Source organism: Strigops habroptila, chromosome 11 (assembly GCF_004027225.2).
Source record: "Strigops habroptila isolate Jane chromosome 11, bStrHab1.2.pri, whole genome shotgun sequence".
Classification (NCBI taxonomy): Eukaryota; Metazoa; Chordata; class Aves; order Psittaciformes; family Psittacidae; genus Strigops; species Strigops habroptila.
In genome coordinates this window covers 8195676-8221438 of record NC_046360.1, presented here as the reverse complement: position 1 = coordinate 8221438, position 25763 = coordinate 8195676, and the positions used below count along the sequence as shown (strand labels likewise).

General features: G+C 36.8%; 1 protein-coding gene across 2 annotated transcripts in view; it reads left to right on the top strand.

Moving 5' to 3' along the window:
* TANGO2 (transport and golgi organization 2 homolog) overlaps window positions 1-20816 on the top strand; it is a 41865-nt gene extending 21049 nt beyond the window's left edge. For both annotated transcript variants that reach the window (XM_030500646.1, XM_030500645.1), the window contains 7 exons: window positions 1868-1956; window positions 3204-3323; window positions 4324-4438; window positions 13757-13827; window positions 15284-15437; window positions 18162-18266; window positions 20000-20816. In XM_030500646.1, the coding sequence (XP_030356506.1) occupies window positions 1868-1956; window positions 3204-3323; window positions 4324-4438; window positions 13757-13827; window positions 15284-15437; window positions 18162-18266; window positions 20000-20120 (775 nt within the window). In that variant the 3' untranslated portion in view covers window positions 20121-20816. The remainder of the gene's footprint in view (window positions 1-1867; window positions 1957-3203; window positions 3324-4323; window positions 4439-13756; window positions 13828-15283; window positions 15438-18161; window positions 18267-19999) is intronic.
* Window positions 20817-25763: the final 4947 nt, after the last annotated feature.

The window sequence follows — 25763 nt, the reverse complement described above, 5'->3', positions numbered from 1 at the left end:
TAACAGTAGAGATGTTAATTTAAATAAAAATCTGTAAAAGGAAGATGCCTGCTGTAAATGGAGGATATTCAAGCAAGATGACAAAGATCTGGTAAACCAGCTGAAAACCTATGGAATGAAGACTAGAATCAGCTAGAAGAGGAGAAATAATGCGAGTCTGAAAGGAATAATGTTAGGATTATTTGGCATTGGAAAGATAAAAATGTACATATGCTGTGCTTTCCAACAGATGCTATCTTTGTTGGGCAAAATATTAAGCATCTTTCTTACAGAAGGGATGCCACTGAAGTATTAGCCTTTTTTGTTTTCTCTCTAGCTGATTATAATTCTCCATCTGTATTTCTAATGTGCAACTGGCACCTCATGATTGTGTTTTAAAACATTGTGTTAATGAAGAAATGAATTTGCAAGAAAGTCCAGAAACCTGCAGAAAATGTCAGTACATTTGAATGCTGAGTGAAGTAATGAGACTTCATCAAAATTGATTCTGGTGTTGTGGCTTAAAAATTAGAATGCAAATTGTATGGTCTAACTTCACTTTACAGTAGCAAACTTGGCTTCTGCTGTGTGAATGTAATTGACATGCAGCTGGTAGGAGGAACTGACAGTGAATAAAATACTGAGGTTACAGGAACTGGTTAAGAAAATCTGCAGGTTTCTGAAAGGTGGCATTTCATTAAAATTAAACATTAAGCAACATAGCTGGAGAGAATGAGGAGAGCTCACAGTCTTGCAGTTGAAATAAGGGTGAGTCATGTTACGGGTAAAAACGAACAGGACTTTGGAAGCTCTGGCTGTTGGATCACGGCATGGTGTGGTGGAGTTGTCCGCAAGCATGTCTGCAGTCACCTGTTTCTCTGAGCCTCCAGCAAATGGTTTCCCTAGGGTTGCAGTTGTCTTTTGCCCTTTACTTGGATCAACCAAATCCATTACCTGCTCTTTCACTTTTTTCCTTTTTTTTTTTTTTTTTTTTTTTTAATTTTAATTCCAAAATAATGATTGAAAAAAGACTGGTGGAAGAGCAACATCAAATGAAAGCTCATCTACAGGTTTGAAAATGGTAGTCTGAATGCTGATTCTCAGCATAGAAATCCAGTAAGCCTTCTAACTCAAGCTTTTATTTAGATACCCTTCATCTATTTGACATTGCAGTAAGTCATTAAATTTAGTTTCTGATTCTGTCTTCCATTGCTTTTGAATAACAGAAAATGTGAACTTTCAAAAGATGAATGTGCAAAGTCAAATTAGCCTACATTTTTATTCCTCGTCTTCCAGTACTGACGCTGCTAATGAATTTCAGTAGGGCTGGACCTCTGAGACTATCACAAATTTCTCTCTGTTATGGGTACTTACAGACAAAAGCATCTGACTTGTATCTTTGTATCACATACATAGAACTTTAGGTGTCAAAGTTAGATTAAAAAATACTGTGACTACATGATCCTAAGTAATGATCCAGTAAAAAGATACACTCATGCCTCAGATTTTTAATATTTTTTTTTTATATAAATTGCCTATAAATCTGTAGGTTACCTTTAAGTATTCTTTAATTAAGCTGAGGAATCGTAAGATTGCATAAGCAATCTTAATTCAATCTCTTGTGTTGTATGTATTATTCTTCGAAAATCATAGCTATCTCATTCACACAAGATAGACTTGATGACTGTCTCAAGACAATGAGGGAGAAGGCTGCTGTCAGAAGTCATTTGACCTTTACACTGAGTGATAGAAGTGAGATGGGAGGATAAAGGACGGTTTCATACTTAAAATGAGCTTATGCTGTGGCAAGAATTGGATTTTGTTCCTGTCTGTACTGTGACATTTCTATTTGTAAGTAATAGTGTATTTTTCCTCTTGTGTTCTACAGGCTTATTCTAGCAGCTAATAGAGATGAATTTTACCACAGACCATCCAAATCAGCAGAGTTTTGGGACAGCAGCAATGAGATCCTTAGTGGTATGTATATCTTGTACAAAAACCACTTGAACCAACAATTTATAAGGGGATTATGGCCTAGATTTTTTGGGTTTAGGGTGGTAGTGTTGCATTTCTAATAAGAAATATGCTTCTTCCCTATACTTCTGGGAGAAACGTCGTAAGTTTGAAACATGAGTTGTGCTACTATTATCTTATTTGTATTTTAATATCTTGTAGAGCTTTTCCCAGTTTTACATTCTTTAGCTGATTTCAGTCTGAGCAGTGCAGTGGAAATATATCAGATTAATTTGTCCATCAGAAACAATTAGATTAGCTTTGTAAGATATACTGAAATACATCTTAAAATAGGTGGAATTAGGTATTCCACAGACTCAGTGTCTGTAATAGTGACTCAAAATCATTAAACCAAGCCTCAAGAAAGTGAAAATTTTCTCATTTCTTATTGGTTAATAATTTATAAGCTTCAGAACAATGTTAGTTATTGATCCATCAGTTTATTAGCTTTCGTGTCTAAGTTTTGCTAAACTGATAGTACAGTCATTCAGCTGTCTGTTTCTCCTTTGTAGGGAATCTAGCTGTAGTCATTTTTAAGTATAATCAATACTTCTGCCTTTTCTCAGAAACAGAAATAAAGCTCTGGAAGACAAAGCATTGTTTAAATGCCAGGTTTTGACTTTGCAAATACTCTTTGTTGATGTTATGTGTTATTGTCATTGGCAGGGAGGCCTGAGAGGATAAATTACTCCCACTGCACTACGACTGCCTTGCTTCTGACATTCTGGCTGATGTTTCTATTTTGTGCCAGACATTCTGGATGCTGTTTTTCCTGCTATGTAGCAGTTTAAAACAAGCAAACAAAAAGCTATCCTGAAATTGAAGGGTCCTGAATTTTTTGTCTTTTATACCCTTGTCAGGTCTGCCTGTATTTGGCATAAGAAACTGCTTTTGAGCTAACAAGCATTCTAAGCCTACTTGGTTTTATATGTGTTTTAGCATATAGGCGAAGCTTATTTTGCTTTTACATTTAATTTTCACATTCTCTCATAAATTATTGCAGTAGCTTGGAAAATGTTTGACTATGCAGAATTAGAGGGTGGATAATGTAAATGGGCTCAACTCACTCGTCGAGAAAGACAGTGGTGGACCTCCTCCATTTTATCCAGGCTGATCACAACTCAGGATTTGCATTAAGAAATTAGGATTTAAGATTGAGGTTTATTTTTTTTTAATTAATATAATAGCCTAACTCTTATTTATTCCCTTAGGTCTGGATATGGAGGAAGGAAAAGAAGGTGGGACGTGGCTGGGAATAAGTAAGAAAGGCAAGCTGGCAGCCCTGACAAACTATATGCAGCCAAAGACTGATCAAAATGCGAAAGGAAGAGGTATGAAGGAGTAGAAATAGAAAAAGAAGAAAGTGGACAAATGCTGTGTGTTCCAGAAAAATAGTGATGATTACAGTATGAATTTTTTTAACACCACTTTATGGACAAATGAAATGGTTATGTGCTGTAAACAGAATTTGTGAACTGATGAGTTTGAATACCTGTGTGGTATTCAAAGCTTGACTTGGATAATGATACTTTAATCAAGCAGGCAAAATTAAAAGAAGATGTAGTGGTAGAGCCTGAAGTTACATTCAAACAAGAAACGCAGCACCAACTGTCTTCTCTTGAAAGTAATTCTGATTAACAGTCAGAACAACTAGACAAGCATTGAGCTAGATTTAGATTACAGTAGACTTTTTTGGATGTATATGTTGTTCAAACACCCAATGCAACTTGGATTATGCTGGAGGTTAGCCTGAGATTACTTTAGTCCCTTCTTCTCTACACATTGATAAATTGGAGGAGCAGAAATAATACCAAAAAAACCCTCTTCTGAAAGAGAACATCTATGGGGGTTTTCTAAAGTAAAAATAGGTCTGTTTGTAACTGTCACATGGCACTGCATTGGGAATATATTGCAATGGCAAAACATGTGACAGAGAAACAAATGAACCCTGTCATTTTGTATTCTGGTTTTGGGTCAAATAGTGGGGAAATGAAGCAACACAAAGAGTTTGGCAAGATGGGAGGAGAGGAAAGGCACATCCAGTATTGAATAGTTACTAAATATGAATTCTGTAGAAATTTTGACCAAGAGCTTTTGACTCAATTGTTCAAAGTAGAAGTCAAGCTCTTAATGTGAATATGATACAATGCTGTAAGACTTCTAAAGGCTGGTTGGTTGGTTGGTTTGTTGTGGGTTTTTTGGTGGGCGCTTCTTCCTCTCTGTTTTACCCTGTTGGTAACAGGAATCGTGTGTCTTACTACTTGTTTTACCAAGTGTATCAGAATAGTGAATTCACGCATGTAAGTTGCTCTATGTACTTCTCTTTCTTAGGTGCTCTTGTGACAAACTTCTTGACTGGAGATCTGGACAGCTACTCTTACTTGAAGAAAGTCTCACTAGAAGGACATCTTTACAATGGATTTAATTTATTAGCAGCTGACTTGAAGTAAGTCTATAAAACGTGACACGTCAAAGGGAGAAAGATAACAGCAATGACTTTCTTAGTACATAGGTACAACAGTACAGAAACCTGTCACAAACTAATGCTAGAACTCCTCTTTTTTTTTTTTTTGCTAATTGGCATGTAAGGTCCTAATGTTACTCTACTCATAATAGTCTTTGTTATATTTTCATCTTTCAAACACTGAAGGGCTATCTTCTATTCTATTCATTGTTTCCCCCAAAAGTTCTTGTGATTCCCTAATAGGCCATAGTCAGTCTTTACCCTAAAGGCTGTGTGGCTTCTACTTTGGAGAAAACAAAACCCTGGCTCCATAATTTCTCAGATTTTTTTTTTTTCCCTCTGAGAGGATGCGTGCTGTGGCAGGATCAGGACAGCTGAAAGCTTTCAAGCCATTATTCCTGTCAGAGTGGCTGTATCATTAATCTTTGCTGAAACATTAAAAAGCATCAGCACATGACAAATATGTTAACTTCTTCAAGTGTAGCTGAAGAAAGGACCTTAGATACTTCATTATAGTCAATGTGGTTGGCACAGTCCTTTCCACTGCATGTGCATGTGTGTGCTCACAAGTATATATGCTGATTTTTCTTTGCATTATGCCTGATTCAGAAGAATGGAAATCTAGGCCTAAGTCATCTCCAGCCTATATATCAATGCTCAGTTAGATGCATATTTCTTGACCATAAGCAGGTATAAATTGCGAAGTGCACACTAATGCTTTGGTACACTTGCTGCAGAAGCATTAATCTTAGAAAATCTGATGGTGCAGGGCCTTCACCCATTCACCTTTTCTGCATGCTTCTGGGAAACCAGGTGTGCTTGAAGCAGAAGGTCACACCATTTACTGTTTTCAGTGAAAATAATTTCTAGGACCCAATCACTGACTGGCCTGTGTTTACATTTTTCACTTTCTTTATTAGACCAACTTCAACTGGTGGTTCAAAATTCCCAGTTATTTCATCATCATTTCAGTCCCACTTTCGTGCAAGTGTTTCGTCTCTTTTTAAGGAAGTCCTTTATTTCAAGTTTTGCCAGGCTATTCATTTTAATTTTTTTAATTTGCTATGTTATGATAGGAAAGTAAAATGAAACTCACAGAGGTGATAAAAGTCTAAAAAGATGAATACAGAAGGGCAAATATGTGCTACCTCTGAGGATACCAGGAGTGCATTTCTACTTGGTGTGCCTGCTTAGAAGTAAGCATATATGTTATGTTTCCAGAAGTTGAATCCAGAAGCAGGTTAGGCAATACAGAGTTTGCTGCTTTTCTGTTGGTTTTACTCTCTGCTTTACAAAGTTCATTACCCCACCAGACTTAGCAAATTTTTTCTGTTGCTTACATTGTTTTTTACCATGGCCAGAGGATTTGACTCTTCGTGCTCTCTGCTGCATGTTGCTAGCTTTCCTAAACTGGAAGGCTATCTCTAACTGAAAAGATAACAGAAGAAATAGTCTTACTATATTTTCAAGCAAACTTGATATTCAAAGTGTGACCTAGCAAGCAGTAAGTAAGTTTGAGTTTCTTTGTTCTAATTTAGGTAAATAGAATGGTCATAATGGCTGCTAGTATAATGTTATTAAAATAGATTCAATGGACATTATTTGTTAAGGCAGTCATTCAGTTGTTGCTTCTGTTTGTTTATTCCTCCATGCAGGGCTGATACGGGATTGTATGCTCAATTGAATAGTCTTCTGTGGTGATGCAGGTCATAATTCCTTGCTGAGTATCACTCTGAAAGCTGTATGTGTTGATTAACTTCTCCATTTTGACACATCCTTAGTCTTGGATACTCTGAAATGAAATTCTTGCCAAGCTAATGATGCAGAGCAATTTCTATAAGAGATGTAAACTTGTCATTTTAGGAAATTAGAAGTACTCCTGTGAGAAATGTAGTATATAAATGGAAGCTACACTTCATGTAAATAGAAAATGTTATTGTGGTGGATGCTATTTTGTTGGACCATGTTACTGTTCAAAGTAAAGATTGAAGACTGTTCTTAACATGTATTAACAGATAGTGATTGGCTCTGTTAGGGTGGTGTAAAATGGAGAGGAAACTCAAATTGAAAGTGTAAATGAAGCACTGTTGGGAAGGAGTATATCTGAGCACATGATATTGATGGCTGTAAGCAGCACATTGAGATTTACAATGTTTGTGTTTTCAGGTACACATTTCAGAAGAAGAAATGTGTATTTTCTCTCTGTTATGATGATGACAGTGTGCTAAATGATACAGGTGCAATGATGTGAGGAGTGCTGGGAACAACCATATGGGTTGTAAAATCTAGTTCATTTCCACAGTTTGGTGTGACTCTTATCTTAAATGTGCATGGGTTTTGTCACTTTTAGTGTGATCTGTTTGCTCTGTGGCATCTCGTGATGTCAATTTTAACGCTATTCATTTCTGGTTTTAATAAGAATACTGTATTGAAAAAATGCTCAGTACTTTTCATTTTCTAATCTTTTCAGTTTATCATCTGGCTATACCTGCTGAGTATATGAGTCATGAATACTTATCCCATTATACTAAATGTACTTTTACGTTGAATGTATGGCATATGGCAAACTCTATTTGGAGTCTTGTGTGGCTGCAGAATTAACTTTTAAGAAAGCAGTGTTGCTACTCGTTCAATTTTGGCTGTCAGTAGGTCTGATTAGAGAGGAACAAGTTTATCAGAGGCTGGACTGGTCTCTTAAAAAATGTCTGCTTAAGATTCAGAGCAGTTTTCCTTCTTTCTTTGTGATAATATGTGAAGTAATAGTGAGCTGCTTTTGTCAATAATTGGGACAGCATTTCTCTTGGGGAAACCTGTGTTTATGTCCAAGGAATCTAGTTGCTACAGTTGTTCAGACTTTCATGGATATATCAATACTTGCATTAAGGCTGTCATGGCAGTATCTTGCTTGTGTTCCATACAGCCAAGTATGTGATACAGACTGCCCTGAAAGACAAACTGAAGTGGCAGCTTCTTGTCGCTCTCCCAGCAAGTTTAGGGTCTCTGACAAGTTGCCAGTTAAAGCCCATACTGTTTATGTGCAATAAGATCCCTGTGTAATAGGAGTGAATCACTTTCTCCATGAGGAATAGATGAATTGTCCTTACCAAAACAAGTGGAAGGAGGTGCAGAAAAAGGCCTTTCATGTAAGCTTTTCTGTTCTCCCTTGTGACAGGCAGTTTTCAGTCCCTCCAGGGGAAATGTAGTAAACTATATGATCACCTGTACTGACTAATTTGGTAATGTATTGAAAATGGAGATTACGTACTAGAACTTATTCTTCATGTTCTGATCTGGAGAGTTTGGTTAATAATAGGTTTTAGGACTGAGTTCCAGTTGAAACTGCAGATCCCCCAAAACAATGGGGTTGGAATGTGTGTATGGTGAGGGGAATAGATACACAAAAATACAATATGTAATACATGGTTTAAAGTGTGTTTTTATATATATATAAGTATCATGAGACACTATATGTATTTTTTTTCTTTTTTAATATGGAAATCTATAGTAGGTTAGTTATGTAGCAGCATCATTGAGGTAAAAGCAAGCCAAAGAAAGTGTTTGGGAGTTAACTGAATGCTTCATAGTGCAGGGCCTCATAAGATTAAAACACCTGAACGGTGTGACCAGGTTTTAGAAACATGGGCTCTCTCATTCAGTATGGTTATCAAGACAAGGTTGCGTAGGAGGGATTTGATTGCTCTCCAGAGGTTAGGATCCTTACCAGTAAGAAGTGAGATAGGGTCAGGCTGCTGGTGTGGAACGAATGTAGATGGGCAAGTCATCATGATTGCTCTGTAAGCTCACTTACATTTCTTCTCATGCATTGTCTGTCCTAATACCACCTTCTATGGTACATCGGTCTTGCTGCCTGTGACTTCCTCATGCAAATCAGGTGTCCAGGTACTTCTCTAATGTGTTCTGTACTACCACCTTTGAAATATTTTTGCGTAGATCCTCAGTCATTTGCAAGTCTAATGAGATGGACAGTCCAATGTCAAGAGAAGGAAAAAAGCTTCTGAGAAACTTCTTTCTTTTATCTCTTCCCTCTGGTGTCAGCTTCTGCCTGGCTCAAAAAATTAGGACACCACCAAAGAAATGTTTAGACCCTGACAACAAAAATCAGAGTACTGCTTTAAAGCAGACTTTGTATGCTACGAGTATCCAGTATTCTTTTCACTGTTCTGTTTGATGGTAGGTGGTGTATGTACAAAAATGTTTGGGCTTCATAGTTGGTGGTTTGGTGTTTGCTTGTTTGTTTTTAGCTTCAGAACAGAAGGAGTTTTCTGATTATCTCAGGAACACTGAAGAGAAGAGAATCTGTGAGATTCTCACAGTAGTTTCAACTGGTTGGCATTTCAAGCTGCCAATTTCATCTTTTGTCCTTGCACAAAAAATATATGCACAAGTTATTCATAAAACAATCCAATGTCCTTGTTTGTAAAACATTCATCCTGTTAGAGGACCGGAGCTCAGCGCCCAGGGGAATGATCCCTTGGTGATAACCACACCCTGCGGAGCTTTATTGCCTCATTACTTTTCTTCTTTTCCTTTCTGTCTGTATTTTTGCTGAACATGACTCAGAGCCACCTTGAAATTGAAGCAGGGCAGGGGTGCAGAACGACATTGCTTTTATTGCATCAGTATTAGGAAGTAATTGTGGCAAACCCTGTGTGGCTTCCATGTTGCTGCGAAGCATCTGTTACTACTGAGATTTATACTCCTTAGAGTATTTCCTAGAACTTTTATTATTGCTTACATTTTTTTGGACAGAGTTATGTATTTAGGAGCATAATTTTTATGTAGGTTTAGTTTCTTCTCTACCTGCTGTCAGCTATGGCTGGGATTTAAAAAAAAAATACTGGGTCCTATTGTCATCACTTTAATTATGCCTTTATTCCTTCTTCAGTGAATTTGGTACCTATACTTGTGAAGCTGGGAGGAAAGGGAATGTGAGCCCAGGACAAGATTTTGAGGCTATTGCTGTGATCAAGCTTCAGTAATTTTTTCATCTTGGCTTCTGCCTTGATGTTGAGTACTGACTATCTGTAAACAGTAGGAAGAGAGAAGGTGGAGCCAAATGCTAAAAGAAAGAGTAGCTGACTGGCACAGTGAACTAAATTTTGGAAGTACTTTATTTCAGAAGTCTCTTGGAAAGCTATAGCCCTTTGACAGAAGACAGCAGCAGTGTTGCAGTGGAGGTAGGTACAGGTAATAGAAAACACACATCTGGAGGAATGTGGAATGTAGAAACAATAAGATACAGATGTCCTGAATTAGAGACCCTGCAGTTTGTATGTATTCCCCATCTTTTTGTTCAACTCCAGGTGAGCTTGTTAGTGAATTTGTGAGTCACAAGCATCTCAGCACAGATGCTAGATAATACTCTTTAACATAAAAAGCAGTTGTTAAAGGAAGCCAACAGTGCCTACTTATTCAGCCTGTGGTCTCGTTTATGACAGAACTTACAGCTGTGTTCAAAGGCTTGCTTGGGCCATTTGTCCACCTTTCTATCTAAAACTCTGTGTTTTCAGACCTCAGGTGATAACAATTGCTCTGCTCTCTTTTCTTTGTAGATCTTCTACAGCAGGTACAGCTTCAACAATTTGAAAAGATAATATTTAATGGACCAGTAAAATAGTCTGTGTAATTACTGGTGTCTTAACTGAAAATAAACTTAAACTGTAATGACGTTAATGATTTTGCTTTATTTGTTTAAATATATGTCGTGGTTTAACCACATGGCTTAAACCATGACAGTATTTTACGAGCATTTTATGTATTCTAGTTGCTGTGGTAGTATTAATTTTCTTAATGATGCAAGTGTTAATGTCTTAAAATAGGCCATTAGAAGCCAACTTTTTTTCCCTTGTTTTTTTTAACTTTAGTTTATTTGTTCTCCCTGTGCTTAGTCACTGTCTGTATTGCATGAACTCCAACTGTATCTTATTTATGGATTATATTTTTCGAAGTACTACTTCTTGCTTTTGAGATACAACACAAATAGTTGGATCCATGAAACACACTATTCAGCAGCTTCAGGTGACCTAAGATACTTTACTCACACAGTGCTTTTTCTTTGCCCCTGTTTACAGAAAGTGCAGTGTCCCAGTGTACACTGAGTGTACAACTTCTTGTGTCCTGGCATGTGACTGGGACCAAGAAGTCAGACTGGTCTCTTAATGACAGCTCAGCTCAATGCTGTCCTTTTTAGCTGCCAAGGGATTCAATCCTTTGAACTGTTGATCCTTGGAACTCCATTCTTTTTTTATTCCTGTAAGGTCCCAGGCATCTCAGGTATGTAGCTTAGTATTTACAGCCAAATAAAGTATGGCTTAATTTCTCCGGCTATCTAAAGGTTTTTTTTTCTTCTTGAAAAACTGACAGAATCCAGTGAAGGGAAGAGTGAGTATATGGGAGTCTTACATTTGAAGTTTTAGACAATAGTAGCATCCATCTAACTTAAAGGTACAATATCTTGGTGATGTAACTGAAGGAGCTAGTGATAAGAAAAAGAGTCAAAGACTTCTTATTGCATATGGTGTGACTATAAAAATGGCTTCAGAAATGGAAGTTTTGCTCATTTTTCTCATACAAATATTTCTGCAGACATGTATACTAGCAAGAAAGTTTGCGGAACCAGCATAACAGGTGAATATTTCATTAGATTTTTCTCACTCTTCCAGAATTTATTTCTAATACTTAAGCTTATTCAACAAAGAAGATGTTACCCATATGGTGAAAACAGCTGTTGTTTTGATTGCTGTTTTTACCTGCTCGAGAACAAACTATACCTTTTATTCTATGTAAATTTTAATACAGAACTTGTTTGTATCTGAAGGAGTCTCAAGAAATAGAAGGGAAGTTCAGGTGGCTGCTAATAGAATTCTTTTTCAATTCCACCCATACTTTTCAGCAGCACTTTCTCATGTTCATTAAAAATGCTGTATTTCACTGCCTTAGTGTGTTTAAAGATAATGATTTAAAAACCCCTTTTGTCTCTGATTAAGAAAATACAACACTTTTAACAGATTCCATAAATGGGTCATATACAGAAGTTAAGCTGTGGTAGTGGAACAGAAATTTGCATCTTGAGACATTAAGGAAAGAAAATTGTGGTCATATCTTGCGTTTTGCTTCTATTTTATTTCAGCAGCTTTTGTAATGGACTATCTAGGTGTTCCCAATGCAAGTACTCCAAATGGGGTAAAGAAACAAATGGCCTTTTCACTAATATGCCTTTTTTTTGCTTTTTTATTGATGGATAAGAATATTTTACTGAATCACAGATAATACATTTCCGTGAGAGCTCTAGCAGAGACTAGTAGAAATCTTTAGTGCATAAGAATTAGGGCTAGAACAGGAAAGAAGCAATTGGTATTCAGTGCCCTGCTGAAACTAAAGCATGATTCTGATGTGGGCAGTCATCCGTGCATAGTTGGGGTGGTCAGTGAGGAGTCTTGAGATCAGCATAAGGTAAATGTGAACAAGGATCTTAATATTAAAAATAAAACAAAGGTAAGGAAAATAAATGTCTTTTAAGCCACTGGAGGAAAGTTCAGAAAATGCCACATCTCTTTTAATAGCAGGTAAATTGTAAATAGAATAACTGAGAGCTTTTTATGATATTTAACAATAAAAGCATCAAACCACAAATACCACCTGCTATAATTACTGTCTTTGAACTATACTGAAAAACTTGGACATATTTCCGTAAGGCACCAGAAAAGTCTCAAGTGTTTGGGAGGGGCAGAGTAGTGCACAGAGGGGGAAACACAGTTTTATTTTGGCTTTATGTGGGTGGTTTTTTATTCCTCCTCTTGCCTCTTCTGACTTGTATAATTAAGTTAATACTTCCCTCTTCATTTGGCTGTCTTGCAAAGAATGCTATGGAACATCTTTCAGAATGGCTTTTTAAGAAGAATATAAACAGCTAAATCAAGGCTGTTTTGCTTGTTATTAAGGTTTGAGTAGCGGATGCTAAGCTTATGCAGAGCAATTTAACTTCTAGTACATTGTTAATGAGATTGCATTCTATATACTCTTATTTGCATTGAGGCACAGATACGTGGTTTTATCTTAGCTGGAAATGGCTTCTCTACTATATTATGTTTTATGCTATTCAATCCAAATTCAATCTTAACTGCAAGTTTTGTGTTTGGGGTTTTTGGGGGGGGTTTGTTTGTTTTTCATTCAAAAAGTCTATCTACTGTCTAAGGAGCTAGAGCTTGGAGGATATTAAAAGCTGAACTACAATCAGAATGTATTTGTTGGTAACTTGAATAGTACTCTTTTCCACTGTGAATGAGTAAATCACTAGAGGGAAATATATGATTTCATGGCTGTGTCCTGGCAAATTTATTTTGAAAGCCCACCCAAACCCCACCAACTGGTAGCAACCTGAGGAGTCACTGTTTCATGTCAGCTGGTGGGATTGAGGGATGTTGAGAGTGAGCCATCTAATGGCAATCCATTCCCCATGCTCCATTTCCCACAAGCACACAAAGCTTATTGACTTCCTTGATTATTTTTTTCCTTATCAGTTGATTTGGTATTTATGTTGTCAGTATCAGTACAACAGCTTAAAAATCTATGCAATTCAGATATGCTGATCTCACCTCTGCCAAGTGAGAGTTACTCCCAGTGTTGGAAGCTGTCTTTGAATGTCATGTGAGATCCTCCTCCCTGTTACACTGTGCACAAGAGAGAGTGACTGTTGAAACCAGTACCTGCAATTAGAGAGGGAGTTTACAAACAGTAAAGTTATCTGACAACAGCCTGAAAATACGTATCTGTCACTTCAGGGACCCAGACATGCCCTATGACACTGTGATATGTGGGCCTCAAAATGTGCTTCTGCCAGGTAAAATGGCCCACAGTAGTCAGCCTCTTAAAATGTGGTAGTGATTCAAAAGAGATGATAGGAAAAAGTTACTTGCTGTGATGACATCCTTTTGTTTTAACATGCCTCCTTTCCCCAAGTAACTAATCTTCAGTTATTCAAAACTGTACAGGTTTTTGTCATTAGGCCTGGCTACTTTCCATGCAGCAGTTGTGGGATTTTACTGAATTTTATTATAGTTATGATTAAATATGATAATGTAATCTTTGACAGTGATACAGGTAATACAGTCTTTTGTGAGGAGGAGAGTAATATAACTCATCAGTCTCAGGGCTGTGGTATCATAGGAGTAGCAGTGGGAGAAGCATCTTGCTGTGTTTGACAATTGCATTAAATTAGAGCGTAATCAAATATAGAAGCTGATGGTTTTTCAAGAAGAAATTCTTATTTATATTTTTCAGTACCACCAAAGGAGATGTAATTTGCTACTATGGAAACAAAGGAGAACCAGAACCTGTTTTCCTAAATGCTGGTAGGTTTTCTTCAGAAAGGTCTGAATATTACCTTTTGTTATTTTAAAGGAATCAGAATGTAGCTGTATTGCTCTAGTAATCCAGCTGTTTAAGCATTGTCTTCACAACTTTTTCTTTGCATTCTTAAAAAAAAAAAACCAACACAATCCTTAAATTCATTTAAGTGTTTACTAATAAATTTCAGTAAAGAATCAATAGTTTGTTAAAAGCTTCTATTCATGACAGTGAACCCACAGTTAGTGGGATGCTCCTTAGGTAACTCTGAAGGACAGATGTCTGCTTTGAGGAATGGAATTTTCAAAGGTTCAGGGATTTGACTCAAAATCTCCTTACCCAGTAGTGTGAAGGGCATAGTGTGCCTACACTCCCTTAGGAACAGAGTTGGCTTAATTTTAATTTTTTTTAATCTGTTTTATCAGGTGTATATTCAAAATCCAGTCCTATGCTAGCAACTATATAGAGCAGTACTCCAGAATTCATCACCAAAAAGCCAATTTAAATGGACAAGGACACACAGAAGGCTCTGAGCAGCGTAGCTGGCTAATAAAAGTTAATGACAGTGGCTTATTTTGCCTGCTTAGGTTAATGGCCAACATGTTGCCGCCAGTAGGCAAATAGCTACTGTTGCAATCACAGCCTAAATTCTTGGAAATAACTATTAGATTTTGTACACCTACAGGCACAAAACAGGTTTTAATACAAATACTTAAAAAAAACCTGGCTGCTTGTTGTAGTTGGAAACAGCATTACAGATTTTAGGTATCTGTAGACTGTAGCAAAGGTAGTTCTGGTTTCCATGCCTCAACAACTAATTCCTTTTCTGCGTACGTGGCTGCCTTTAGGGAGAGATGAGGTTTGTTAATCTTTGTGCTTAGTTGTTGGGATTGTGGTGAGAAATGTAGGGTACTTCTAAAGAGACAGCTCCTTGATATCCGATTTTGCTTTGCAGTGGTTTTCAAGAGTAAAAGCGGAGGCAAAAATAAGTTGATTAATGTAGCTAACCTGGAAAAGACTAGACTGCAAAAAGTGTGTATAGTTCTGTTGTACCTTTTTCACAGTTTGGCAAACCAGAGGTTAAAAGTAACTGCTGCGAATATGGATTAGAGTAAAACTGTGAAACAAAGCACTGAACATTAGCACAGAAAAGTGCCTAAGCATGGCCTAGTGCAAGACATGCCTGCTGTAGTCTCCCGTTTAGGAATGGGACATGTGTTTTACAGCTTACCTGCAGGAAAAGATTAGCTGGGGAACACCTAAACTTTTATAAAACTTGTGAAATGTGTAATGACAACTGCAAATCACCAGAACACCCGTTGCAATTAAATTGATCCCCACCACCACCACCACCTTCCTGAACATTATTTAGTGAGTATGTAGATCCTATGCAGCTAGAAGTGGTCCACAGGGACTGGTCTGTAAACAGCTGACTGTTACTGGTTTTTTATTATGTTATAGGAATATATGGATTGAGTAATTCTCTGTTGGATACACCATGGAAGAAACTTGAATATGGGAAGCAGCTTTTCACAGAGGTGGTCAAGAGAAGTCAAGACCTTACCAAAGAAGAATTGGTGCAGGAGCTTCTCACAGTGATGAATAATCAACAGCCGTAAGGACATGATGTGTTATGACCGTTTTAAAAGTTGCATCTAGAAATTATTTTGACAGAAAATAAACTTTAGTCTTAATTTAATTGACTAAAGCTGGGTAATGAAGGGTAAAAGTAGGGTTCTTTGTCTCCACAGAGACTGACTTTCAACAATATTGATTTTTAAGCAGCAGGTACAGTGAACATTATTACTGCAGTCTTGGTACTCATAGACTGTACCCTGATTTATCTGCGCCCTTTTAAAGATTACACTTCTCTTAGTAAGGGTAGTAAGTGCAAAACAAGGGATTTGTAAGTTGCTTGTGGAGGGTCGCTGCAGGGTAAGGTTCCGTTTCTTACTGCACACAGGGTAAACATTTGTTTACAGGAGGAGGTTTGTGTTAGTAGCTGCTAGTTACTCTGTGGTGCTACCCAGAGTGTAGACAGAGGGTGGAGAAGCAAGCTATTTTCAAAGTAGAACCAGCTGCCTTCCTCAAAAGTGCAATTGTTTTAGGCTAAATGGGGGAAGGAGTTGGGGGTGTATTTGCGCAATTCTGCTGTAGGCCTCTGGTCCAGGAAGTTCCCAAGAGATGAGTTTGAGTATGCAAGGTTCCTGCACTCATGACTTGCTACACAAGGAACTATAAGCTAGATGTTTAGAAGTAAAGGAAATTTATACCATTTCAGTGTCCAGACATGGAGTAAAGGAGGTGCTGCAGTCTATATTCATATCATTGCTCACCATCCAGTATTTTCATGTTTTGCCTGATTTTTACCTGTCTAGGGTGTGATCTGTGTTGAAGCAAAGCTGTTTCTGGTATAAAGGTCCAGTTTCCTACCTTTATCAGTCAATTTTAATGCCAATATTCATGTTTGTGGCATTTTTCAGTGGTTCGAAATAGATGTTTACATAAGAGTTGGACATCTGAGCAGTGAGTAGCAATTGGGAAGTCTACTAAGCCAACTTAATTACTTTTTAATCTGATACCAGATGAAGGGATTTCTCATAAAAAATGTTACACTTTACCTTTTACTAGTAAAAAGACAAAGGGATAAGATACATTACAGTCCAAGTGATCTTAATGTTCAATAATTCAGTATGATCTCATCTGAAATAATGTGACTATAAAATGGAAATACTTACAAAAAGCAATATTTAATATTAAGTTTGTAATATTTCCAAAGCACACTTCGTATTTGTTATGAAAAGATAATTTCATCTTGAATACATGCATAGGCACTAGCTTTGAACTTTCTTAAAGTATCTTATTGCATATTACTTTATGATCACTTTGTGTATGTTACAGGAATTAAGTGGTTTACTCTTAGAATTCCCTTCTTTCCAGCTGGATACAGGATTTTGTCCTTTATCCCCTCTCTTCTGCTTTAGCCCCACCTATGACTGATCTCAGGGATGTACTGCACTCCTTCCAGTCTCTTTAAAACTGCTTAGGGTCATTAAGCTGGAGAGCCTGTTGTGCAGAGTATACAAGAACAGCCAGTGGTGGAGTATGAGATACAAGCTTGATGGTTCTCAGGAGCTGAAGTGTCCTGCTATGTGCCCTCTCTGTTACATCATGGTATGCTCCAGCCGTATGCCCAGCACAGGCATCAGAAGAGCTTAGTTGCTCTGTTCACACCTATTCTTGCTTTTCCCTGAAACACCCAGAGGTTCTCTCCTCCACCACAGCAACAAAGAAAATGATCCCAGTTAGATGTAAAGGTCAGTTAGAGTATAACAAATTGCACAGTCTCCTCTACAGGTCAGGATGAGCTCTGAAAATGAGGTTGAATTGATCAGTCTGCTCTGTTCTGCCCTTTTTCCCAACATTCACTGTACAGCCGATAGGCTGCTGAATTATTACAATATTATAGGTACAACTATAGGTGGGTCTGTTCTAGGAGGCAGAAACAGGATTATTTCTTGGAAGATGGAAGAAGTTAAAAATCAAACACAAAAACCTGCTGCTAAATTGATAAATTTGATAAATAACATTGGAATCTTTCCTGAAATAGGAAGCTGTACTCATGGCTAGCATTTGAGAATATGCTCTGGTGACGTGAGTGGAAAGCCAGGGATGTAGGGTTGTTGCAGTAACCTTTGTGACCTTAGCATCTTTTCTGTGGGATTGTTTAATTACAATAAACAAAGCTTGACATGCTTTGTAATAAAATTATGTTTCTAAACATCTTTCAAGCTTTGATAGGAATATATATCAAGAAATTTGGGTGGTTGCAAGCTCACTTTGTCGCCTGATGCATCTTCACAGATTTTATTTTAGGGATTGTCCTAGGTGTTTCCCAGGTATTCCAAGTAAGATCAAAGGAAGCAGAAAGGTCTTCCTTTGACACAAAAAGAATTCCGAGTCTAACTGGAAAAATGCTTGTTCATGTGATTTGATTCAGGCATCAAATTACTTGATCATTAATGTTTTAATTTAAAATACCAGGAAGACAGACAAAGAATAACAAGGAAAGTGAAAAAATTGTCAAGATATGAAAAATATTTCTTAAAGTGAGACAAAAGTTCAAAAGCTTGAAAGAATCTCTTTGTGAAAGAACTTAGAAGCTGTTTTATCTTGGTTTTCCTCATACTTTAGTTTCGAACACAATTCACACTATTGTACTTTTTGAAAAGTGATCGGTATTTATGAACCACTCAGACAACACAGCTTGCTTCAAGAGGGATGAATGTGTTGGTATTGGAAAATTCAGTATTCATATTTTTATTACTACTTTTTTCAGTCAATTACCAGACCCTGCAATTGAAGAGCAAGGGAAGGATTACATCCGTCCTGTACTGAATGAGTATGCAGCTATTTGTGTTCGTTGCCCAGGTTATGGGACAAGGTAAGAAACTTCATAGTCGGAAATAGATGTGTACTGGATCAAAGCATATCTCCAATCAAAATTATACTGCTATAAGTTTTAATTCTATATTGATTGCTTTAAACTTATTTAGGTATTAATCAAGTATAATTCAATGAACTATTTCCTTGCTCAGTATTCTGGTTTATTAGATTTACTACTGATGGGCATTTTAAGCACACATGGCTCAACTTTGGTGGGGAGCGTGACATAGCTTTGGTTTTTGAAGGCAAGATAATACAGTTCCCTAGTGTAGTAGCAGATCTGACCACCTCTAATTTTGATCTTACCAAAGATACTGCAGAATTACAGAACACATTTCTTTTTCAAGAGTGAGAATAGTGTGATCTGCATAGTTAGAGGTTTCTTTAGCTGCCATTTTCATACATTAAAAACCTATTACTCTTTTTCAAAAGAACATGTTATTTCCACTTTCCCTTAACTGATACTGCTGTTTTTACTGAGATATTCTTACTTTCTGCTCAGACTGTTCTTCCAAAGCTGCAAGAATAGAATAATGCAATGAATATTGCATTTAATCTTTGATGGGACAAAATTATAGGTGAACCCTATTGCTGCTGGTAGGGAATTCCTACTTTAAAAGTCTGCCAACAATTTTGTCAGATTGGTCTCTCTGGCATAATCAGCCATAGTATTTCCTCTGTAGAGATGTAAATTGCTAAGCAGAGAGCACTCCCTTCTGTAAGTATTTTGAGTTAGTATTCCAAGAAAGCACTGCCAAAACTGAGTATCTCTATAAAATGTATTCAAAGAACATTTTAAATATGGATAATGATGACTTAAAACAGTAAAGCAGCATCTTCCTTCTTTTGCTTCACAGGTTGCAGTCTAGCTATTTCAAAGGAAACAAGGATAACTCAGTAGAAATGCTGACCTCTTACTGGTGAATTAACACTACATTTCAAGTCTTCCCTGCTGCTGTAATTGCATGCTTATACTTACCTTTCCCTTAGCAACATGGCTTAGTGAATAGAGGCTGTTAATTAGGCCTCATAACATTCTTCTGAGGAAATGAAGGACTTTTTTACATGGGTGAACAACTGTGAAATGACTTGGGGAAGGCCACCACATCAGGATGGTGGAAAACTCCTACTTCTGTCAGCTATCTCTGTCTGGCAGGGTACTGCAGTGCCCATAGAGAAACAATAGCTCACACATGACAGCATGGCATAGATGCATGAATGGAATCTGCTTTTCATGAAAACAGATGTAGTCTTTGGAAGGTTCCTACAGAGAGAAAGGTTTCTCTGTGATCATGTATCAGTGTCCTGTGATAATAATTAATGATGTTTAAGTATTAATGGACAATAGATTTAAAAGGAAGGAATGAAAGAGTACCACTGATATGAATAGCCCATCAGGGTATGTGTAGGTTGTGAAGAAAAACTTGGGTTTATGCTACTTCTGAATGGAACACTTGACACTAAAAAAAGTTTAACCTTTTATCATACTTTCTATATGAGCAGCTTTGTGTCAGCTGCTGCAAGTGCAACAGGGAATTGGAGCAGTGGAGTGACAGAAGAAGGGACTGAAAATGCCTGTTTGAACTTGCCTGGATGATTTGTGCCCTGCTAGTGTTGTGGTGATGTGGTTAAGAAAAAAAATGAGCTAAAACCTTTGGGACTGAGAGCTGGGACTCTGCAAATGTATATCACAGACACAAGACTTAACCTCTTACCCTTCTGTTGTTTCAGGACTAACACAGTCCTTCTCGTTGATTCTGAAGGATGGGTTACTTTCACAGAGCGCAACATGATCAATGTAGAAGACAACCAGTGGAAAACAAGCACCTATGAATTCAAACTGTACACTTAACTTTCCATTTCAGTGGTCTGTAATAATAGCAATGAGAGAACAAGCCATTAAGCTCTAGTAAATGTTTTGTGCCAGCCTCCACAAGCTAAAAATAGCAAGGAAATGAAGGGTTTAAATAAATTGGTAGCATACCCTATCAGGGCTCACAAATCCTTTGGGTAAAACCAAAAGAAACTGTTTTGTCATTAAGTAGCACCTTGCCATCAGAAATAATTTTTGCAATATCACTCTGCCTCCAGGGCAAGGCCATCTCTGCCCAGGATGGAGTCACTGATTTTTGTGGGTGTTTTGGTTTTAGTTTTTGGGATGTTTTAAGTAGATTCTTAAACATCTTTTCAGTTCTGAGGAGGGGAAACATTTGCTGCCTTTATTGTTCTACCTGAAGGTTTTATCAACCTTTTAAGATTGTGTAACTGATGCCAGTGTGTTTTAAATGAATGTATTTTATCTTTATAGCATTAAATGCTTTAGTAACAAACTTTTCAGCAGTGCCATGGTGCAATGTTGTGCCTGGGGAGGGCAGAGCAGGGGGGGTTCTTTCTGTTTGTTTTCCTAGATAGTACAGCAATAGAGCTTTTTTCTAAAACTTGATTGAGAATAGATAGGAGATTTAGTTCAGTCTGATCACTTTTTGCTGAAAGAATCATGGGAGCAGACTTGCTTATCTTTGAGTGGAATAAAATCATTTGTATTGTGCCATCTTGTTTCCCGATAGTCTAATTAGCAACGTCAGTTTTCTTATCTTCCTCCCCAGCAGACAGGTAAGGAATTCAGCAAACAGAAGCTGAATATGAAGTTTATATATCGGCTGTTTTGTACATGTGCAATTTTGGCTTTATGTCTTTATTGGTATAGTATGCTAAAGCCTGGAGTGATTGCTCTTAGATTTTTTTTTAGTAAAAATAGCTATTTGTTTAAGGTGACATTATTATGGTCTTCTATTGCCGAAAAAGTTGGGTATTAAGATGCATTTCATATGTCCTGATATCTGTGAATTAAAAAGCTATTTAAATGCATGCTTTTTTCCAATTATTCAGTGCCAGTGTAGGTGATAGAAGATTCTAGCTAATACCAAGATATTTTAAAACCCTAAGTTATTTTGCTGCCATTGGTGTTCTCTTTTGACTTATTTTGAATGCTGAATATAAAGTTAGTAATGGATCGATGCAGGGTTTTTTCTCTATATATACTGAATGTATTCCTCTTACAAGCCTCTGATGAATTAATACAAAGTAGCAGGATTTCTACCACTCTTCCCAAAGATGTGCAACTATTCTGTATTCAAGCTCGTGTGTTTCTGTAATGGAGGCAGCAGTAAATTAGATTTGCCATTGAGGTGAAGTACTGTGAGGGGCCATTCCCAGATCTCTAATTGCCAGGAGATGCTAAAGCAGCATTTAGTCAATTATTTCCATTGTATTTGCATATTTAAATAGCTTCTAGACACCAGGACTACTTGCATGGTTAGCCACAGGTTGTTGATTAAGTCTATATAAATGACTTTTTGACCACCTTAATTGCAAGATGATCAATACAGTCTTGTTGGGTTGGACGTGGTTTCAAACTTGGAGCTTTCCAGCCTGCCTTTCTGAGCTGTAGGAAGTGCTCAGCCCTCTTGTATTTTTTTGATGACTGTTTAAACCATATATTTGTATGGGGGGGGGAAAAAAAAGGTATTGTAACTTTTAGTTGCAGAGAAATCGCCATAGCTGTCTTCAATTTGAATTTGACAAATGCATATTGAAAACCAAAACTCTGCTTCAATGGGTTGCTCTTACCGGGAGTGTGCATAGCAAACTTCTTTATACCTCATGAAAAAAATCACCAGTGTGTATTTGAACACGACATTCTCTTTGAAGACATTACCTAAACGGCGAGCAAACTGTTTGCATGCCATTTCATGCTAAGAGCATTTATAAGCCTTAGTTTTTACTATTTTACTATTTTCTTTTATTATTACAAGTAGTCTTGTAATAATAAAAGTTTATTCTTATTTTTTACATATAGGCAAAAGAAAAGCAAGTCGGTTTAGATATAAAACCAGATGATAATAATGTATTTTGCTTTGCTTAAATAAAAATTCTAAATTTGGGATTTGCCTTTTCTGACAATTAAAATAAACACTAAAGAACTGAAACCTCTGATGTAACTTTGTATTATGTCAGAATAGTTAATGAAGCGAGGTGTGTGCTTAACTTCTGAAGCTTGTAAGAGTTTCGTCATTGGCTTCAGTGAAAACAGGATCAGGACTGCAGCACACATAGTAGCAAATGGTCATATAAGGTATTCATGAAGTGCATAATTTACTGTGTGTAAATTATAGTTGCAATAAATCCACTGGAAAAAATAAACTGTAGCTAAAGTTAACAGAGTATTGTATTTTTATAGCATTATTTTTTAACAATAAAAGGGCAAATATGAGGTTTAAAGGATATAAAGGAAAAAAGTGTAAATAGGGAACTATTGCACGGCATTTTCCTAAGTTTGCTTATATATAACATCTTTTTTAAGTAATGTGTTTGCAAGGTTTTTGTTTCCTGTCTTCTATCAAAATGGTAGTGGAAGAAACATTAAAATATCTGTAAACATATCTGTATTTTTTCCTTAAAATTATTTCATAATTGTTGTTTACATGTGTATTCAGAACTAGAATCAGAATAAAGTGTATCTGGTGAACAGTCAATCAACATTAATCAATTGTGCATTTTTGCACATGGGTTTATGTTAATGTGCCTGTAACTTTGTGTGATAAGACGATGTAAAATCTTTTATGAGGTATTAGCAAGGAAAGAGATTTAAGTTAAGTGCATTTCTGGTACTTATTTAAGAGAGCTGGGGGTTTTTTGTGGGGGATTTGTTTTTTGGGATGTGTGAGTTGTTGGGGGTTTTTAATTGCATGCTGTTGCATGGTTATACTTGTCTTACCCAGGTAAGAAATTGAAAAGTGCTGCTTTAAAGCTAGTAATCCAGGTTTGGGTTATTTTGCTTTGTGTTTCAGGTTAGTAAGTAGATTGTATTGACTGGAATGCTCCCAGACCAAGTGTCACAGTAATCAATTCCATGAAATACTCTCCAACTTCTGACAACTAAAGTGCCCACCACCTCCCTCCCCAAAGCCATTAGCTGTTACTAGCCCCAGCTGGATATTCCAAGCACAGCAAGATCAGGTAGAAATCACAAAGGTTCTCACGCACTTAATGTCTGAAACCATTGTCTGGAGCATCCCTTTTCCTGCCATGACCTCAGGGCACTTGGAATCTGCCTTCTCTTTTGCAGACTGGAGTGGATCCTTCAAATCTTAATACTAGAATGTGCCAAGCAAGCCCATAAAGGAAGAGGAACTGGCATATTCTTGTCTATAAAATGGTGGAGCCATGTTGGAGGTAGTTCTAGCTTTACAAGCAGTGACCTTTTCAAACTGACAGTCACTTTGAGAAGACAAGCAACTGGTATTGTCATTGTTAAGGTGGCAACCTAGACGAAATCTAGGATGGAAATAATTGCAGCAGAGATACAGTACAGATAATAGGAAAGGAAGAGCAAACCCAGTGTTCCCTTAGTGAAAAGCCAGAGCCACACAAAATGCTACTGAAGGGCAAGAATCCAGGTTCACTGTGGAAAAAGTCTGGATCCTGGGCAGACCTGAGACTCGTGTTACACTAAGTTCAGGCTGTCTTGATGCTGTGCTATACCTGGACACTAGTGGAGATGTAATTGTCTTGTTTCCCTGTTAGCAGCAGCTTTAATAAATATACTCTTAACAGACCAGAGAATGAGTTAAGCCTTTGGAGGTTCTCAGTATGTTCAAAGCTTAACTGATATTTATCGTTACACATTAAATATACCAAAATAAATATTAAGACAGACTACTGCTAAGACCTGCACACTGTTTTCCTAATATCATGAGGAAGTAAGTAATTTCAAAATTAAGTGATGAAATACTAAGCAGTAATAAGGAAATAATTAAAGCATCTTACATTTCAAATTTAGCTTGAACTTAAATAATGCATGTTTATGGCTTAGCAAACATCTCTATTTATCTGGAATGCTAGCTATGAGGAATTAGTTCTGTATCATTCAGATTCATGTAATAGAACATTGCTAATGTTCTTCATCTGATTAATTTTCTGCAGAGAAGTCTTGCTGATAGCTTCTGAGGATTTAGGAAATGGTCTTGACTTGGTGAAAATAGAATCTGTATTGTAGTCAGCTGGGAAGGCAATAGGATAAACTGAGAATTGCATAACCCATCAGTATTGCTTATGCTGTGAAATACAAGTTAAGGTGAACAGAGTGAAGAAAATGTTGAATACATAAAATGAATATATAAAGTAACTATCTATGGAACTTCCTGTATCAAGAACTTAGGAACTGACTGCAAAAGCAGTATCAGCTTAAAGTACTGAAATTTTCTGTATCTTTTAAACCAGAAGACACAAAGACTGCATTTAGGATCATAGATGAGGGAGAAAAATAATAATTAACGTAAACTTCTGTACAAAGTGGAGTAGGCAAGAATTACAATCGAAGTCATACACAACGTGAATGAGAAAAAAGTAATTGGTGGTTCACATTAATTTTTTATCTTTGTACTAGAAAGATAAATGGAGAAAAACACGCGAACTAAAACCAGACCAGAAGTTGGAGAAATGGAGAAGGCCATATTTAATTTAGCAGAGAACAAATATAATGAAGAAAATCCATTACATTAAAAGATGTTCTGAAGATTATCTAACAGAAACTTGAGTGGAAAAAGAACAACTATTTTGCAAGGAGACAAAGACAGACAGTGGAGCTTTAAGGCATCCAGGCTGCCACAGGAATAGTTACTGGCACTCTGAGACCTTTATTCTAAACATGAAGTTTTGTGTGGCCTGATTAAGCTACTTTTTATATATATAGGTAAAATAATAATAGATTTATAAATTATATATAAACTTATTTACGTATATCAAATATATATTTACTAATTTGAGGAATTTAGAATCATCACCAGAATGGAATATCTGTTCTAGTATAACTTGCATTCAACCATGCCAAAATGGTCCCTCTACACAGAGTTCTGTAAGGTATGTCTAGACAGTGTATATTTTTAAAAGTGCTTGGAACATAAAAGTAACATAAACAGCAAGTAGGACTGCAAAGTCAAATACCTGATAATGACTTCAGTGGAGGTATTAGGTTTAACAGGTGAGTAAAATAACCTCTATATTCCGAATATCTTTCTAAAACATTCAGCGTGTGTTTTATTTCCACCTAATTCTGTGATTTATCTTATTTTCTTTGTCAGCTTGAATGATCACATTACTTATTAAAACTGTATGTGCATTATTAAGTATTTGTCTCAACAGGCAAAACCTCAATGTTTCTGAAAATGTTCGAAAACCCACATGAAGTCCTTATCCCTCTCCAGAGGAGTTTGAGCAGAAGACAGCATGCACTGGTGTAGTCTTTTGATCAGAAAATAAGTAACAACAAAACACCAAACCCGAAACCCCAAACCATAACAGCAACAGATGATAAAGCTTCCACTGAAGCTATGATTGTTACACAGGTATGGGACTTGAGTTCCTTTAGATTATTTGTGGATAGCGTAGAAGCAGTTATGAAAATAATTTATGCAGAATAACTTTTTATCTATGA